At 40.0% G+C, this 17,840-nt stretch overlaps 2 protein-coding genes across 11 annotated transcripts in view; one reads left to right on the top strand and one right to left on the bottom strand.

Annotated features, from left to right (window-relative positions):
* The first annotated feature begins 11,728 nt into the window (after window positions 1-11,728).
* Window positions 11,729-12,793, top strand: LOC113167782 (rhodopsin). The gene has a single exon (XM_026368637.1). The coding sequence runs from the start codon at window positions 11,729-11,731 to the stop codon at window positions 12,791-12,793; it is 1,065 nt and encodes a 354-aa protein (XP_026224422.1).
* Window positions 12,794-14,327: 1,534 nt separating this feature from the next.
* The window catches only part of LOC113167294 (membrane-associated guanylate kinase, WW and PDZ domain-containing protein 1-like), a 75,323-nt gene continuing 71,810 nt past the window's right edge, over window positions 14,328-17,840 (bottom strand). For 8 of the 10 annotated variants that reach the window (XM_026367776.1, XM_026367781.1, XM_026367779.1 and 5 more), the window contains one exon: window positions 14,328-17,482. In XM_026367776.1, the coding sequence (XP_026223561.1) occupies window positions 16,371-17,482 (1,112 nt within the window). In that variant the 3' untranslated portion in view covers window positions 14,328-16,370. The remainder of the gene's footprint in view (window positions 17,483-17,840) is intronic. The other 2 variants (XM_026367786.1, XM_026367787.1) reach the window with 1 other exon arrangement.

Here is a 17,840-nt window from a genome sequence, read left to right as displayed (position 1 = left end):
CATCAGTCACTGTTTGAGCCAAAGTGGACTTAATGTAAGACGACCAAGGAGAACTTCAAATTATAAAAAAGCAAGAAAATGCATATTGAAACGCCACAAAGCTTCTGGTAGAATGGCCTTTGGACAGATGAGATTAAACTGGAACTTTTTTGGCTAGTCACATCAGCTCTCTGATCACAGACGCAAAAATGAAGCATACAAAGAAAACAACACTGTATCTACTGTGAAGCAAGGAGGAGGCCAATTATGTTCTGGGGCTGCTTTGCTGCATGTGGAACAGGGTGTCTTGAATCTGTGCAGGGTACAATGAAATCTCAAGACTGTCAAGGCATTCTGGAGCAAAACGAGCTTGGTCTCATTGCAGATTGTGGTCCTCCAACAGGATAATAACCCAAAACACAGCTAAAAACACCCAAGAATGACTAAGAACAAATCATTGGACTAATCTCAAGTGGCCTTCTATGAGTCCTGATCTAAATCATAATGAACATCTGTGAAAAGAGCTGAAACATGCAGTCTGGAGAAGGTTCCCTTTAAGGTCTCAGGAGTTACAGAAATCGCTGGTGTGCAGTTATTGCCTCAAAAGTTGTGCAACAAAATATAAATTTTAGGGTACCATCATTTTTGTCCAGGCCAGTTTCATTAGTTTGTTATTTTGAAAAAACATCTGTTCAACTACAATTTAAAAGCAATGTCTGATTTTCACAAGTAAGTCTTTATTAAATTTGTATTTATCATTAATTTTTGTCAGTTTCACCTTAATTTAGTGACCTCATTTAATTAATTTTGTGGGTTTTTCTTTCCTTAATGGATAGATAACAACAATTTTGTCCACGTTTGTATAGGCAGTGTCCTTAAGTGAGTGAGTAGGATGAGAAGGAAGAAGCACAATTACGTGTATCTGTACTGTAAGTGATAGAGAGATGTACCATATGTATGCAGCGCATGATTTTACATGTCTACAGCCTGTACTCATGAGGAGAATCTCAAGATGCTGTGCAGCTTTCATTTATGACTGCTGAGACAGTCTTTTCAATTCACTCACATGCACAAACGCACAGACGAAAGCACACGGGAGAGATAAATATTCATCTGATCCAGCTTTGATCAGCCAATACACGTAAACACATGAGGCGTTCTGTAAAGAGCATTTGCCTTTCGGAGACGGACAGAGAGAAGTTAAAAATGAAAGCAACATCCGTCCTTGTTAGAAATAATCATCATCTCCAAAGGCAGGGAGGGTTATTCATATAGATGTTTGTACATCTCTGCAGCTATTTCCTGTCATTGTCTGTCAAACCAGTCATAGGAATAATAAAGCTGTCATGTAACTAATGCAAAATAAACGTTACATTTTCAGCTTAGGGATATTTGCCAAAAAACACAGTGAACATTGTTTCTGTATTTTTGTTCTTAGTCTGCAATGTTTGATGCTTATATTTAGCTCTTTTCACAGTCAACACAGAATTAAAAATGAGGCAAAACTTGTGTCAAAGAAGGCTGGAACATTTCTAGTGAAATGGCTTTATGTTTGGATTTGATGGGGAACAGTGATGCTCCACTCAGCATTCAAGCAGCAGAAAATACAGATGTCCACGGAGCAGAAATCAGAAGCCATGTAACACTGAGGCATGGCAAATACATAATGTACAAGGCAAGAAATGCCAGCGAATGTATGATTAATAAGAACCATGGGGCAGGAGGTTGGGCTGGAGGAGGCGTAAACAGCAGCAGATGTAGCAGGTAGAAGCAAACTGCATAAACAGACACAGCAGCAGTAATGACCAGCAGATTGACTTAAGTAGAGCTGCAATTGCAATAATTATTCCCATTACTGATTAAACTGTTAATAGAGTATTCATAAGCTATAAGATTTAGGAATGTCTAAGTTAGCTGACATATTTTGTACTTGTAGTTGCTGTCCACTAATTGCTTATTTTGTCCAACAAACTGTAAAACACATAATAAAAAATAGCAAATCTTTACATTTGAGAATCTAGATCTAGAAAATGGAGATTTATATATTCAGTGCACGCCAGACACTATGCCCCTAGTTTATAATGATATATAAGACAGTTTATTGTTCTACTTAATGAATCAATATGTACTCATATGCCCCTAATGAGTCAAATTATTAATTTTCCCTGCTTCTGAAAAGTCTCATTCTAAATTGCTCATATAATAAGCTCTGTTCTAAGTGTGTTTGATTTTTAAGCAGTGATGTTCTTCCTTCCTTGATTTACCTGCAGACCAAGTCACATGATTCCTGTGCTTTCACAGCCAATTTCCTTGCAGGCAAGTTGCTATGTCGATCATCAGATCCCCCTAAGTAATTTAATAAACAGACTTGATGCCTTCTGGTCCTGCTGCTTCTGCAGGGAACTCTGGCTAACTAGCAGATTTCAATCAACTCTCAGCCTCTAGCTCAGGCCCCTGAAATATAGCTGTCAGACTCTGTAGCCTTGAAAGAGATGCTGGAGTCTTTCATAACAGTGAGTTAGCAAAACACAAAATTCTTCTGATGAAGAGAGAGGGTTTGATCCCTTTCAGTGTTATCTCTGGTATTTAGGACAAACCTACACCTACAGGAAAATCAAAAACATTAATCACAAATCAAGGTAATACAATAGTCTGGTCCAGAGGAGTCAGGTCAGATTGCCCAGAGAAAATGCAGTGTAAATTCTCTAGCCTCTATCCAGTCACACTCCTCTGGCTCCTAATTCATCATCTGCACTAGTTCTTCCCTCTCATTAGGGAAATGAAAGCCTTAATTGGAAATTGTGTTAATTCTCAGACATGTTTGAAACTCCCTCTCCCCATCACTCCCTCGAAATCGGCGACAAACTTCACAAATTTGGGGAGGCAGCTCCACTGATGCGTATCTTGGTCAAATGTTCTCATCTCTGCCAGCTTTCCACTGTTCGTGCCACATTATCATTATGAGTGCAATGATTAAAGCCGGCAAAACTTACAAGCAGGCTGGCCCACCAAAACTAATCTGCGCTGGAAAATTGGATGAGTTGCGGCGTGCTGCTCGTACAGGCACACAGGAATAAGAGTTTTGTTTAGAACTAAAGATAATCTTGCAGATTACTACCACATTGGAGGTTTGCTCCATTCATGTAGGACACACTCACATAATCAATATTAATACATTTTTACACATCAGAATGGGCCAGCTTCAAACAGTGCCGATATTTAAATATTATTCATGCACCTCGCTTGAGAGAACCTCCACTTCTTTTGACCTGCGATGTTTATTATGAGCGCTCTGGTTGAGCCTACAGAATGAATAAATAGTGGCAAAGCTTTTTGAACAGGACGAAAAAGGAATAGTGTGTGTGTAGTGTGTCCTACAAAGAGGGCACCTACTTGGTAAAATACAGGTAATAAATACAATGTGTTTGTCTGTGGTGATGACAATGATGCATCTGTGAGGTGTAAGCTGCTTGTGAAACCAATGTGGCACAAAAGGCAGCGTCTGATGTGTCTGAAAGAAACGTTTACCGTGCAATTTTGGCATTATCATGACTGGCATGAGTCCAGCAGTCAGGGGTACTCGATTAAGGTCCCTGTTTGGCCACATGGATACATGCGTCCACCATGTTAGAAAGACTCTGGTCGACTCTGTCTTTTGAGACAGCACGAAAAGCAAAGGAGAAAACCACGAGATTACAGAAGCCAACATATTGGGATCAAACCTAATCAGAGTGTTTATCTTACAGCTGCCGTGCTCTAGTTTACAACCCCAAAATCTGTGTGGCTGTTTAGCATATGAATGATGAGATATGATAAAAGGAGTTTAGAGAGGACTGATGAATATGTGTGGCTTTGAAGCGGTTGTTGTGTGATCGTGTGCAGATGAGAGCGTGGGAGGTGTCGTGTATGTGTGCGTGTGTGTGTGTGTGTGTGTGTGTGTTTGGAAGTATTTGGTGATGAGGGTGACATTTGTGAGCACAGTGAGACGTTTAACCACCAGCATCTGGGTCTTCTTTCTCTAAAACCTAAAACATCAAGCGAGGAGAGGTAAAGCTCAGCCCGACAATTCAGCCCTGCTACCAGGAGTGTGTGTGTGTGTGTGTGTGTCAAACTGAGGACATTGCTCTCCACACACTCCACAGGATTTCAGCACTCTGCACACACACCGTGGATTCATCACCTTAGCAACCAGTCGATTGAAAGATGATGAATCATGCCAAAGACTGCTAATTTCTTTGCAGTTGTCAAACATGAACAATGGGCGGTAAGAAAGAGTCACAGAAAAACGTCACCATGGACAGAATGTATGTGCGTGTGTGTGTGTGTGTGTGTGTGTGTGTGTGTGTGTGTGTGTGTGTGTACTTGAAAGACTACCATAAACAGGAGCAGCAAAATCAAGGCTAATCAGAGGGTAGTGACAGAAAGAAGTAAGTGTTTATACTTCTGACTGACCAGAGGGAGATACTGTAAGCTCTTTATCAACTTGCTGAGAGATATTCTTTATACTTTGCACCACACAAGCTAAAATAAGAAGCCGTTATGGACTCACATTCATACACTAGGGATTACTAGCTACACCCTGACAAACAAGACCATCACACACTCCATCCTGTGATAATTCCAGGTGCGAGCAGATGCTGTTACGGTAGTACGATCTGGTTTCCTTCAGGGCTCCAGTAAATGAAGCTCTAACAACAACTTTGACCCAATCTCCTCTCGCACTTTGTGGTGACTGATTGGGCCTGGGTGCTATTCCTGACAAATAACAGTCTCTGTTTACATGAAGGGAGTGTGTGAGTGGTCCATCCGACATAAATTACTGCCTGCTGAGAGAGCTGACACGCGGCCCTCTGGACAATAATAGCTACAATAATAGCTACAATGATAGCTACAATAGTCTAAAATACATTGACTTAATTAAAGAATCAGTGATCAGCTATAATGCACCAGGATTCAAGAGAAGCACGGCTGTTACAGTGTGAATAATGTATTTAAAAAAAGGCAGCTTGGCAGCCTCAAATACGGCTGGTCTGAAATGGTGCTACTAATTCAGCAACAAGATGCAAATATTGCTTCCATCAACTGCTGTAGGATCAAAAATAATGCAGACTGTAAACGATGGCACACGAGCAGCACTCTGAAGGCAAACAGCTCCCACTGCTGGCAAACATGCTAAAAGCATATGAGCCTGTGCTGCCCCTGACATTTCCAGTCAGCTGCCATTCAGTGGTAAAGGAATAAATAAAGGAAATCCCTGGCAGTTATTTTAATAATTAACTCATTGCTTATTTTAGGAGAATAAATGTGCCTATGTGTATAATGACTGAGTAGTTGTAGACAAACCAGTGCCATGTGTTGTCATGTATGATCACAAACTAAAGGTTGGATGTCCTCTAATTGTTAGTTGGACTTTTAGTTGAACAAAAGAAAACAATTACACAATGAGTCACAATGAGCTCTGCAAAGTGTGATGGGCAGTTTTTGACACAAAATGTTTAGCTGGAAAAAAAAAAACATTACAAACACCTGTAAATCTGCTCAAAATTAATTGTATTATTTAATCTCAATGCGTGTTATTTGCTTAAAAATTCATGTATGTGTCCGTCACCATGTTGCTGACAGCAACATCTTTGTCATTTCATGTTTCTTAGTATGGCCCACTACTGCCTACAGTCTCGAAATATTCTGCTCTTGTAAATGTTGTATTATACTGAATTGAATTCTTGGACTTGGGGTTTTGGGACTGATCAAAGCAACAATTGTGAAGACAATGGTAAAGATCTTCATTATTGATTATTATTAATTATGACTAATTATGAATGCTGCAATGTTAATATTTAAGGGTGCAACTAACATCTATTTATATCATTGATTGTTTAGCTACTTTATTATTCCAATGAAGCCTACGGTATAGTTCTCACAGTCTGACATTTCCAGGTGTCTTGTTTTGTCAAACCAACAGCACCACTGTAAAACAATTCCAATGTTTGTGAAGCTAGAACCAGAGATTATTATATTAACACAATAATAATGAATAATAAAGTAGTTAAAAAAATGTAATCAACTATTCTTTGCAGCTCTACTGCAGATGAATTGATAATGAAAATATGTAAATAAGTGAATTGGCAACAGTTTTGCCAGTCAAATACTGATTTTTATTGTTTTTGTTAGAAAAAATGCCAAACACATTGGTTCCAACTTCTAACCACTGTGGACTGTAGGTGGGACGGAGCAAGCTACTTGAAGACGTCTCTTTGAGCTGTGAGAAATTACAACACGTATTTTTACTATTTTCTTACAGAAAACAATTAGCAGACGTATCTATGATGACAATTAGTTAGAAAGCTGCTGCTAAAGCCAAATAATAGCAGAGATTCCTGAAAGCATTTAATGGTTTGGACAGTGAAGCTCATAATGAATCTTGACATCTTCAACACCAGCTGATGTTAATTTTGCTCCTACTTGCCTGATGATGTATAACCCTCAGTGTGAAATGTAAGTGGGAGCTGGTGGTGTGGAATGTGCCATGTCCTGGTCACAGTGTTCCTTCTCTCTACCGGTCACTCAGCAAGATAGTTCCTGTGGGCAGAATGAGAGAGCATCACACTCTGCCCACACATTTGTCCTCTAAAAACCACAGTCATCCTCATATGCAAAATAATAATAATAAAAAAAATAAAAGGAAAACAACTGAAATCAAGCAGCAAGGCTGTAGCTGATTGACCACATCTTATTTATACATTATTTGTAATATGAAAGGTAACAATCAACTGAGCCTCTCTACTGTGTCTAAACATCGTCAGGATTGATAATCACACACTGACAATGAAAATTCATGTTCTCCAGTGATGGGTAGTGCAGTTTTAACACCCAAATATTAGAAAATACATGTAACATTCACAAAAAGGAAAACATGAAGGATAGATGACGTTGAGTAACAATACTAGATGTTTGTTGTGTGAAATCTACTGTCAAACACGCCGTCCTCCAGATTATCAGCTTTAAGCATTAGACCACATCCAGGAAGTAACTGTACACCTCATGTGCTTATGTTTGTCTTTGGAGAGAAAATCATACACTATTGATTAGGCTGCATCTTCGGGCGTCATTTTTAGGCGTGGTCTGTAAATTCAAGGTGGATCGTTTATATGGTATTTTCACAGATAACATGAAACCATTGTATTGTGTCAATTGTTCAGGACAAAATGATATAACAAATATAAAAGGAAACCAAAATGATCAACCCATGGAGGGCTGTATTCAAAATCACACTGAAAATCAAAGTGAAAAATTGAAATCAGAGACTCATCGAAGCTGCGTGAATGTTCTCACAACAGTCTGGGCATGCTCCTAATGAGTCGCTGGATGATGTCCTGGGGTATCTCCTTCGAGACATCAGTGAACTCCTGGACAGACAGTGGTGGTACTTGGTTGGTGCAGGTCGTACTAGAGAATGTCAAGTCCTGACAGTTTGGTCAGTAACATACAAGGATGTGTTTTGCCCGCTGGATGTGCTTTTGTAGGACCTTTATAGTGCTCCTCCTGCTGAGAGACCAGTCCTCCTGCTACACTGTGATGATTACATGTTTCATTGATTGTTTTAAGCAGTGTATATTTTACTTTGATCAGAATAGACAGGCTGTTGTGTTTTTATCCTACAAGTCCATTTAAAAGTGTATAAAGTAGTGCCCCACACCTCATAGCCATCAACACTCTCATCTACTGTAACCTCTCCCTGTCCGAGCTCAGAGTGAGACTGTACCAGACATTTTATCACAATACGTTCCTAGGAACACAATGGCCTCAATAATTATACAGTATAAGAAGTCTGGAAGCACCAGGACCCTTCCTGGAGATGGCCAAAACTGAGTAACCACACAAGAAGGATCTTTGTCAGGGACGTGTCCAAGAACCCAGTTGTCACTCTGGCAGAAATTTAGAAGTTCTTTGCAGAGATGAAGGAACTTGCCAGAAGGACAAATGTTACATTTACCCTCCATCATTCAGGCCTTCAGGATCGAGTGGCTAGATGGAAGCCACAGGCCTGGGTGGAGTTTGCCAAATAGCATTTAAAGGACTCTGGACGTATGTTGAGAAAGACTCTGTGGTCTGATGATACAAACCTCTACTCTTCAGGGAGGTTAAGCGACATCTTGCTGTGGGAAGCCTGGGGTGACACATAACCTTTCAGCTCAACACATACAGCTAAACACTGGAGTGGCTGTGTTATTTTTAAGACATTTAGTCAACAATACTTCTGTTGTATTTAACACGTTTAAAACGTTGACTGTTTTTGTCCTCTTCCATTTTCCTAGCATGATAAATACATCTTGCTGCACTCGAAACAAATGAGGTTTTTTCAGTCATTTCCATTTTTATTATACATGTTTATCAATGTTTTGTTACAATCCCTGCCTTGATTTGCACTTGTCAGTTAGTTTATTTTTCTGTCCATGTCCTTAGTTGGTTCCTTTCCTGTGCCCTCAGTCTGTGTCTCTCACTTGGCTTTTATCACCATGATCAGTTCCACCTTTGTCTTCCTCTGCCCACTCACCTTGGTCTCATCTGTTTCACCTGTGCACCAGCCTCCATATATAAACACTCCCTCATCCAGTACTCTGCTGCCAGTTAGTCCCAACTGAACTCAACTGTGCCCAATGAATCCTGGTATTGTCATCTTGGAATATGCCTGTATCATCAGGGAAGAAAAAATCCGTTGATGGAATAACCTGGTCATTCAGTATATTCAGGTAGTCAGCTGACCTCATTCTTTGGACACTTAATGTTACTGAACCTAGAACTGACCAACTGCATATATTGCTGAGAAGGAATTCTGTGGTTACAGACTGATCCTTGAAAACCGGGGTAAGTGTGCTGTGAATCAGTATCAGAACTTTTAAGTTATTTTCCAACAGCATAACATAATTCATCAATAGATTTCTGAATACATGTACTTTTTTTGGCTTCCAGAGGAGGGCAGCAAAACACCTAGAGATCTGTCATAATGGGGACTTCATTAATCTGTAACGGGTTAGTGTTGATCTCCTGGATCCCTAAATCCTTTACAGCATGTGGATATGACAGGTGCAGACAGTAGCTCTCTTCTATATCCTGTGTGTATGTTATCTTAAACTAATTTGTTGTTGTTTAATGGCTTTTTCGACACTGCACCAGCCCTTCACTATACCTGTACAATAATTGTTCAATATACCACTGTGGTGCATATAGAAGAGGAAAGAAACAACAAACTCAATGCCACAACTTAAAGACTGTTTGTATATATTATGTTAGATTGCGTTAGTATCAAATTGAATCAATGATAGACTAATAGACTACGTTAGAGATTCCTTCAGGATGTTTGGTTTTGTTTATAAACTCAACCCCGGTTTAGGCTACAATTCTGTAAAATGTAAAAACCATAGACTGCATGGTCTGCAGTGAAACCAGACTACCCCAAGAAATCAGTGTGTGAAGAGAGAAACCCAGCCATTCACTAAAGATACTTTAACAAATTTGAAATGAATTGATGACCTGGTCTATGTATAAATGATGTGCATTTGAGTGAGAGATTGAAAGTTGTGTTAAATAAGTTCCAGTTTACACCAATCCTCAGCTAAAATTGAATAGTTGAATCTTATTTTGCTCTTTCGTTGCACTAGCCATGTGTCTTTTCACTCTCTGGCTCCAGGTCAAAATAAAGTCGAAGTAAATTGGTTGTCATATTACTCACATTGAAAGTGGCATTTACTCTACCTCCTGTAGATGTAAACTGCTCGTGACTGGGAGTGGTTGTGTGTCTCTACATGAAGCTCTGAGATAGACTGATGACCTGTCCAGGATTTACCCTGCATCTCATCTTGTCAGCTGTGATTGTTGGTATAGAGAATGGAGGACATTTTAACTGGATTTTGATTGTTTGGTTTTATAATGATGTTTTAGACCAGCTTGTGACTGTCTGTCTGCTGTTTGGTGCTGAGCAGCTAAAAATGGCTCAAACTTGTTATAAGACTCATCAAAGCCAAGAAAACCATTCACATCATATTATTAGTTTCACAGTGTGAATTGATAAATTGTTAAAATATTATGACACTTTAAACATATATTGGAAAAGCTCTGACACTATGATTCCCAAATAGGCCCAGTTAGTTATTGAAAATACAGTAATTAATTTTAACAATTTTAGTTGGGTTATTTAAAATTGAATTGATCAATAAACTTGTTTTATTTGAAAAAGGAAAGAAAACGTCAGGGCAACATCCACTGAGTGAGAGTGACCCCTCTGTGACATTAAATCCATTACAGGCCTGTGAGAGTAACACATCCATAAGCCCCAAATCTCTTTAATACAACACCCATTAGGAAAGTGCTGAGCTCTTCACCAGCAGCTAAGATGGTCCACCACTCAGCAGCACCACCGGTTCTGCTCTATATTCAATATACTGTATTGCAGAAAATCGACTGCTAAGCACACATTAATACATGAGATGAGGGTACATTTTAAGACAATTTCAAGGATTATCCTGGCCAGGAAACTTTACTAATGCACTTTACACAACAAACACAAACTAAATACTTCACTCTAAGTGAAAGTATCAATAGTACTGTGTAAAGCTAGTCCATTACAAGCCTTAATTTAAAAGTTTAGTATGATGAACAAAATATACTAAATATCATTATTAAAAATACTTGCAGTAAAATGTGCCAAATGTCTAATTGTGACATTAACAGATTGTTAATACTTATGCAATAAAGTACAAGCAGGACTTTAATTGTTGTAGCTGTTCTAGATGGAACTACTTTAAACTGCTGTACATGACATTAACTGGTTCCCAGCCCAGAAGCTGAGCCCTTTAATTGAGTTACTAGACAAATCTTTGTGACTGCGATGATTACTGGAAGAGTATGGAAGACGAAGTGAAGCTCTAATACACAACTGCATTGAGATTTTGGACCTGTGATTTGTAAGTTGCCTTTGGCCTCACATTCTTGTACTTTTTTAAAAAAGATTTATTTTAATAGTGTATGTAGTTTTGGACTACCAAAATAAAGTCTGGGATCCCCAGTACACAAATACTTTTTTGCAAGATGTCACATGCAAAAAAGATTGGAAACCAATTTTAATCTGTAGATTAACAAGATGTGCATAACGGTATTTTAAAAAGTACAATATTTGTCTGTGAAATGTAGTGCAGTACAGTGAAGAATGGAGTTCCATCAAGTGCAAATACTACGATAAAGTATAAGTATGTCATAATTGTACTTAGTTACTTTGCACCACTGGTTAAGATAGATTTACATTAGTATACTGTAGCAGTGTTTACAGTCCTACCACCGAGCACCACAAACATACACAAGTAAAGTATGAGGGGACATTCAAATTGTGCAGAATCAATTACATCAGTGCTAGCTGTCAAGCACAGTGGCATGAAAAGTAGGGCGTTTTTCACAAGGTACCATGTTGTTGACATGTTTTAAAAGGAAAAAAACATCAACGTAGTCATGAGCAGGTGTAACCTTAATATCTTGATGAGTGGTCAGTTATGTTTGCAGTGGTGGCTGGATTAGATATTAACTGTGGCCTAAATCACTTTGTGCTGACGGATTTGGAAAGTGATAATCCAAGGTGTGCCTTTTAAAAGCCAGGCTGTGGCCACATGGGTTCATTTGTAGCAGGGTCCCTCTCCATCACTCTCCTGAACAGCCAGAAGAAACACCACCCAAGGGCTGATCGCAACCGCAAACCGCAACCATGAACGGCACAGAGGGACCTTATTTCTATGTCCCTATGGTGAACACCACCGGCATTGTCCGGAGTCCTTATGAATACCCTCAGTACTACCTTGTCAACCCAGCAGCCTATGCTGCCCTGGGTGCCTACATGTTCCTGCTCATCCTTCTTGGCTTCCCTATCAACTTCCTCACTCTCTATGTCACCATGGAACACAAGAAGCTGAGGACCCCCTTAAACTACGTCCTGCTGAACCTTGCAGTGGCTAACCTCTTCATGGTGTTTGGAGGATTCACCACAACAATGTACACCTCTATGCATGGCTACTTTGTCCTCGGACGCCTTGGCTGCAACCTGGAAGGATTCTTCGCTACCCTCGGTGGTGAGATGTCTCTCTGGTCACTGGTTGCTCTGGCTATTGAAAGGTGGTTGGTCGTCTGCAAGCCCATCAGCAACTTCCGATTTGGGGAGAATCACGCAATCATGGGTCTAGTGTTCACCTGGGTAATGGCCTGCTCTTGCGCTGTACCCCCTCTTGTTGGCTGGTCACGTTACATCCCTGAGGGCATGCAGTGCTCGTGTGGAGTCGACTACTACACGCGTGCAGAGGGTTTCAACAATGAGTCCTTTGTTATCTACATGTTCATCTGCCACTTCATAATTCCCCTCATTATTGTGTTCTTCTGCTACGGCCGTCTGCTCTGTGCTGTTAAAGAGGCTGCTGCTGCCCAGCAGGAGTCTGAGACCACCCAGAGGGCTGAGAGGGAAGTCACCCGCATGGTTGTAATCATGGTCATCTTCTTCCACATATGTTGGTTGCCCTATGCTGGTGTGGCCTGGTACATCTTCACACATCAGGGCTCTGAGTTTGGACCACTCTTCATGACCCTCCCAGCCTTCTTTGCCAAGAGTTCTGCCATCTACAACCCACTGATCTACATCTGCATGAACAAGCAGTTCCGCCATTGCATGGCCACCACCTTGTGCTGCGGAAAGAATCCCTTCGAGGAAGAGGAGGGAGCATCCACTACTGCCTCCAAGACCGAGGCCTCCTCTGTCTCCTCCAGCTCTGTCTCTCCTGCATAAACTGGCCACGAAAAAAGGCTCCATGATCCACCATCCAAGAAGAAGACTTCTGCTCCCCCCAGGAAACGACTGAAGGCAAACGTCTACAGAAATAACTTCTTTTTTGTATTTTTACAAATGAGTTGGTTCAACCTAAAGACAGTTACAGGAAGGTTCAGCCCATTACAGAGTTGTTCCTGTATGTACAGAAAATCCAACTTAACATGCTGAGATTTTTTTTTCCTGAGAGAAAGGTGGAAAAATGTAAATCTTTTACAGTTGGATCCTATATGATACTGGCTTATTTTTGAATGTAGAGGCATGTAATCAAGGCAACGTAAAATAAAACGCACTTTGCAAATGACTCATCCTGTTTATGTTTTACTTACAATTGGGTGGCAAAGTTCATATGACTGTAGTATATGTAATCAAACAAATAAATGTGAATGACCTATTCAGAATGCATATATGTCTTGAGTCCATTTTTTGTTTTAGAGCTAACAGTGTAGTGACTAATGCTCTTTTGCTACAGAATCTGATGGTGCAGACAATTACAACAATGCAACACCTGAGTATAGTGTTTGGATTTCTTCTGTAGTGGTATTTGCAGTGCAGCTGTAATCTCATTTGAATCACAGGTCACCTTAGACTTAAAACATGGGATAAAGGGATTATAACATTATTAATCAGGGTTGAATATAGACCTACTTTATCTGGTGACGAATATTAATCACAATAATTAAAGGTTAAGAAAGATGCACTGGATAATACAAGTGGGTAATACCAAGAGACACCTTGTTATGAACTGGAAACAATTAGTCACTCAAATTACATAAACCTTTTTATTAAAAAAGAAAGAGCCAATAGCACGTTTAGTTAGCATGTTTAAGCAAACATGTAATAAATGGTTTATAACGCACTACACTGTATTAAAAAACAGTGTTACTGACAGATATATAAAATGAGGGCTTTAAACTGTCCGTAAAGCTGTGTGCAAGTGCATTAGTGTACTATATATTAATGATTTATATGTTGTTATGCTGCTTTTTTAGCATTAATCGAAATATCTTTGTTACAGTTTAATCAGTTATTCGTAGTTGGTTCAGAAAACAAACCCCTTAAGGTTTCCTCTATAATCACCTTTATGTGTATCTATAGCAACCATCCAATCCCTGGATCGTTTGTAGAATATACTGATGTGCTCAGTTAGCAGTGTGACGTTTTAGCTGTGAGTGTAGGGGAACAAAAAAATAAATAAATAAAATTCAAAATATTAAATTGGTTGCTAAAAAAAAGCTTATTTTGCCGTGGTATTATCATACTGTACATGTTTGTTCAAACAGGCAACATACCATTTGGCTTATACCAATTTTCCTCCAACCGTCAATAAAATATAGGGATAAAAAATAAGTCTCTAAAGCTGCATATTAAGCAGGACTTCGACTGACATAACAGAGTGATCAAAAAGAGCGAACAATCTCAGAAGTCTCTCCTGAGACATTACTGAACAATGGCTGTGCAGAAATATGAAATCCTTTTCAATTTGTATGGAAAACTTTATTTGATAATAAAAATAGCATTCACAGACTTCTTTTGATAGCTACATATACATTGTAATCCATCTCAAGGAAAGAAGCTGGATAAGTTCACATCTACTTGTACTTAGACTAATGTTATGTATAGCTTCATGGGTCAAATAAAGCTATGAACAATGTAGTATTTATATATGCATAGTTTTATAAAAAAGATTGGCCCATATACATGTACTGCTTTTATCAACACAGAGACAGCATTATGTCCAGAGCACATTGCAAGAAATAATGCTTGAAGAACACAGACTGCATACAAGTGCTTTATAATACAAAGGCAGGCTAACCATCAAGAGAGATTCAAACCATCAAGCCATTTTGTGATTGACTAAATACAGTCTTTCATTTTAAAATGTCTTTACATACCTGATCCAGGGTAAATCAGCATTTTCATCAGGTCCATTTCAGATATATAAACACAATATCACATTCCTCACTGCTGAGTTTTTCATAAATTTTTCTTTTGTACAAGAAAAAGGCAACATTTTATTCCTTGGTTCCTAATAGTTACATTGGAAAAAATCTTTACAGGTGATGGCCAACAAGTTCTTACTTCTTAAATGTTTTTTTTTTTTCTTTCTTTTTTAAATACAGTACCATGGAGACAACAGTGATCAAACAATGCATTTGTAGTGGCTTATCCAATATATTTTTAGTTCTTTAATGAAACATAAAACAGAGAATACACACACAAAACACGTTATAAAGCAGCAGTCAGACTCCAGTGGCATGACAGCATGGCTCAGCATGGCAGATTGGTCGTCTCCTGTACCAGGGCTCTCCATAAATTACCAACAAAGGACCCAGGAGGTGGTCGTTGCGCAAATGTGGGTATCATCAACATGAGGACAGGGCCAGCAATTACTGTGGTATTACAGTGCATGTTCCTTATTAGTTATTTGCACTCAGGCTTATCAGATAAAGTGGTTAAACGACACTTGAATTTACACATGCATCTTGCACAGGGATAATTTACATGTTTGTTTTAGATTTTTTTGGCATATTTGAAAGATTCTTTTTATGGCAGCTTCAAACTGGAGTTCTGGCATATTGAACACTCATATAAAGTACTAGAATCTACTAGAACAGTTTCAATAGTGTGTAGTTGAAACTGAGTCAGCTTCCTTCCTTGCTATATCAGTACACAGTGAGGAACAAAGGACCAGAGTATTCAAGTTATTTTTACAATCCTACTGTGACAGAGAAACTAATAACATTGTTGTAAATTTTTTGCATCAGGTGTCTGATTTCTTTTCTTAATTTTGAAACTGTGTGGGTGTATTTAGTCAAAGGAGGGGGAGCTGCCACACATTTCAAGGACGCAACACAAATAAGGGTACAGCATGCTTCCGCAGGTACAGTGTGCACTTCTACCTTGGTTGAAGGTTTAATGGACTTGCTCAAGATATGTGCCAAATTAAAAATAAATAGTGACAAAATGCAATAAAGTCATATATTATTTATAGAATTATTACTCTAGTTTTACCATCAGAACTTAATTTCAGATTTTTGTCTTAAGTCGAACACATTTTTTTTCAGTTCTTGTTAACCATCGTTGTCTTGTGCTATAGTTTATTCAGTAAAGCAATTCAGAATGGATAAGACATCTAGAAACAAGTTGAAAACAAGCTTAGTAGTTAGAAGTTACCACAACTGGAAGCATGTTTCATACCTCTGAGGGAACAAATATTTAGATTCAGCAATGCCTACAAAAAGCAATATCACCGATTTCATATGCAGGCACATACAATACCTTTACTATAGTACAATAACCTATGTTATGTTCAAAATAACTATAACAATGACAAAACAACCAGTATGAACTGATAGAAGGATTGTACTCCTGCTGTTTTATCTCTGAATGGAATCACAAGTTAAGTCAATCAAATTAATCAATAAATCAGTCAACCAAATAAAGCACAAGAGTTAGTATCCTCAGAAGTCCAATTCCAGTGTACATAGTTTGCACAGATTGAGGAGAGAGTGGCGAGGGGGATCTCTGCTCTGCTTTAGATGCTGAGGTCTTTGGGGCTTTCTTTGTACAGCCTTCTCTTGGGCTCAGGGAGCTGGTTCGGGCTGTGGCCTACTGCGTTATTTTTATGGCCTGCGTTATTGTAGGCAGCGCTGTTGTGTGCAGCATTGTTCTTCATCATGCTGTAGTAGTCCTTCAGTCTGGGTGCTGCTGCATAGTTCAGCTCGTCCCGACTGTAGTTGCTGTCAGGGGAAGAGTCCCGCTCCACTTGGTACCGCCTCTCCGGTGTCCCGTTCATCTGATGTCTCTCCTCCCTCCTCTCTGGGGAAGAGTCTCTCAGGAGGTTGCCATTCTTCTTGGTTCTATCATATGTACGGCCCCTGGAAAGAGACAAGGAATCCCCATTGTTGTTGCTGCGCTCAGGGGTTGTGGCCTCCCTGACTCGCCCAGCCATCTGGGAGTCCTTGAGAAGCCTCCGCTCGTAAAGCTTGCGCTCAGGAGTTACTGAGAGGAAACCTCCATCATCGTACTCCCTCTCAGGTGTACGATCCCGATGTGCTCGCTCTGCTCTGCGGTCCATTGACTTGGCCCGTCGGCGATCAGGAGACGAGGCGCGCTTTCGGGTTGGGGAGCGGTCAAGTGAGCCGCGCCGCTGAGGACGAAATCTCCCATCTAAAGTAGAACTGCTGCTTGAGAGCTCTCTCCCCCTCATTTTCTCAGCAGCTGCAGCCTTCTTCCCTGAGCTGTCTTTCCTCAGAGTCTTTAGGAGTTTAGAGATGCCGCTCTCCGACTCAGACTTCTTGACTTTGCGGCCTCTGCTCTTCTTGTTGCCACTGCTACTGCTGTTACTGTTGTCTGGAGACTGTTGTCTGGGGGTGTTTAGACTGTGATTGTTATTCCAGGTGTGATGATGGTGGGGGTTAAATTGCTGGCCTTGGCAGTCCATCTGATCTGACCCAGCCCTGTCCCAGTTCCAGCTCCTGTCCCTGTCTCGGCCACGCGCAGCCCCCTCCTGGCGTGATGGTTTGTGAAGGTCTGGTGAATAACTGGACTCCAATGAGGTGTGATATCGGCTGTTGGGTGGCAGCGTTCTCACTTCCGAAGTGTTTTGTGCCCCGGGTGTGGAAGGGTGCCCGTCACTGCTGCCGTCTGCAGGAGAGGAAAGGGAATTAGAAACTTGATGACTGGAAACACCTTTATAGGAGGAATGAGGTTGAGCAATACTTTAGCATCACTAACATGAACTTTATTGTGTTCAGCAGACACGACTTTCCTTGTCGGTTCATGTGAGCTCTTGCATTGACCTGACAGAAGGTCAATGCAGAGATTTATGGAAATCATGCATACCTTCATGTGCTAAACATATCATCAGAAACATTCAAGCTAATCTAAACTGATATATATCTATATCTGTGCACATAAACTGCATTGAAGTGATAAATCATTTCAATGTGTTTTCTCTATAGGGCTGTGGGCTGAAACACAAGGAGAAGTCAGCAACAGGAGC

This window comes from Anabas testudineus, chromosome 7, assembly GCF_900324465.2.
Source record: "Anabas testudineus chromosome 7, fAnaTes1.2, whole genome shotgun sequence".
NCBI classification, from domain to species: Eukaryota; Metazoa; Chordata; class Actinopteri; order Anabantiformes; family Anabantidae; genus Anabas; species Anabas testudineus.
The sequence above is the reverse complement of the archived record's forward strand: the minus strand, read 5'-3'. Positions and strand labels throughout refer to the sequence as shown.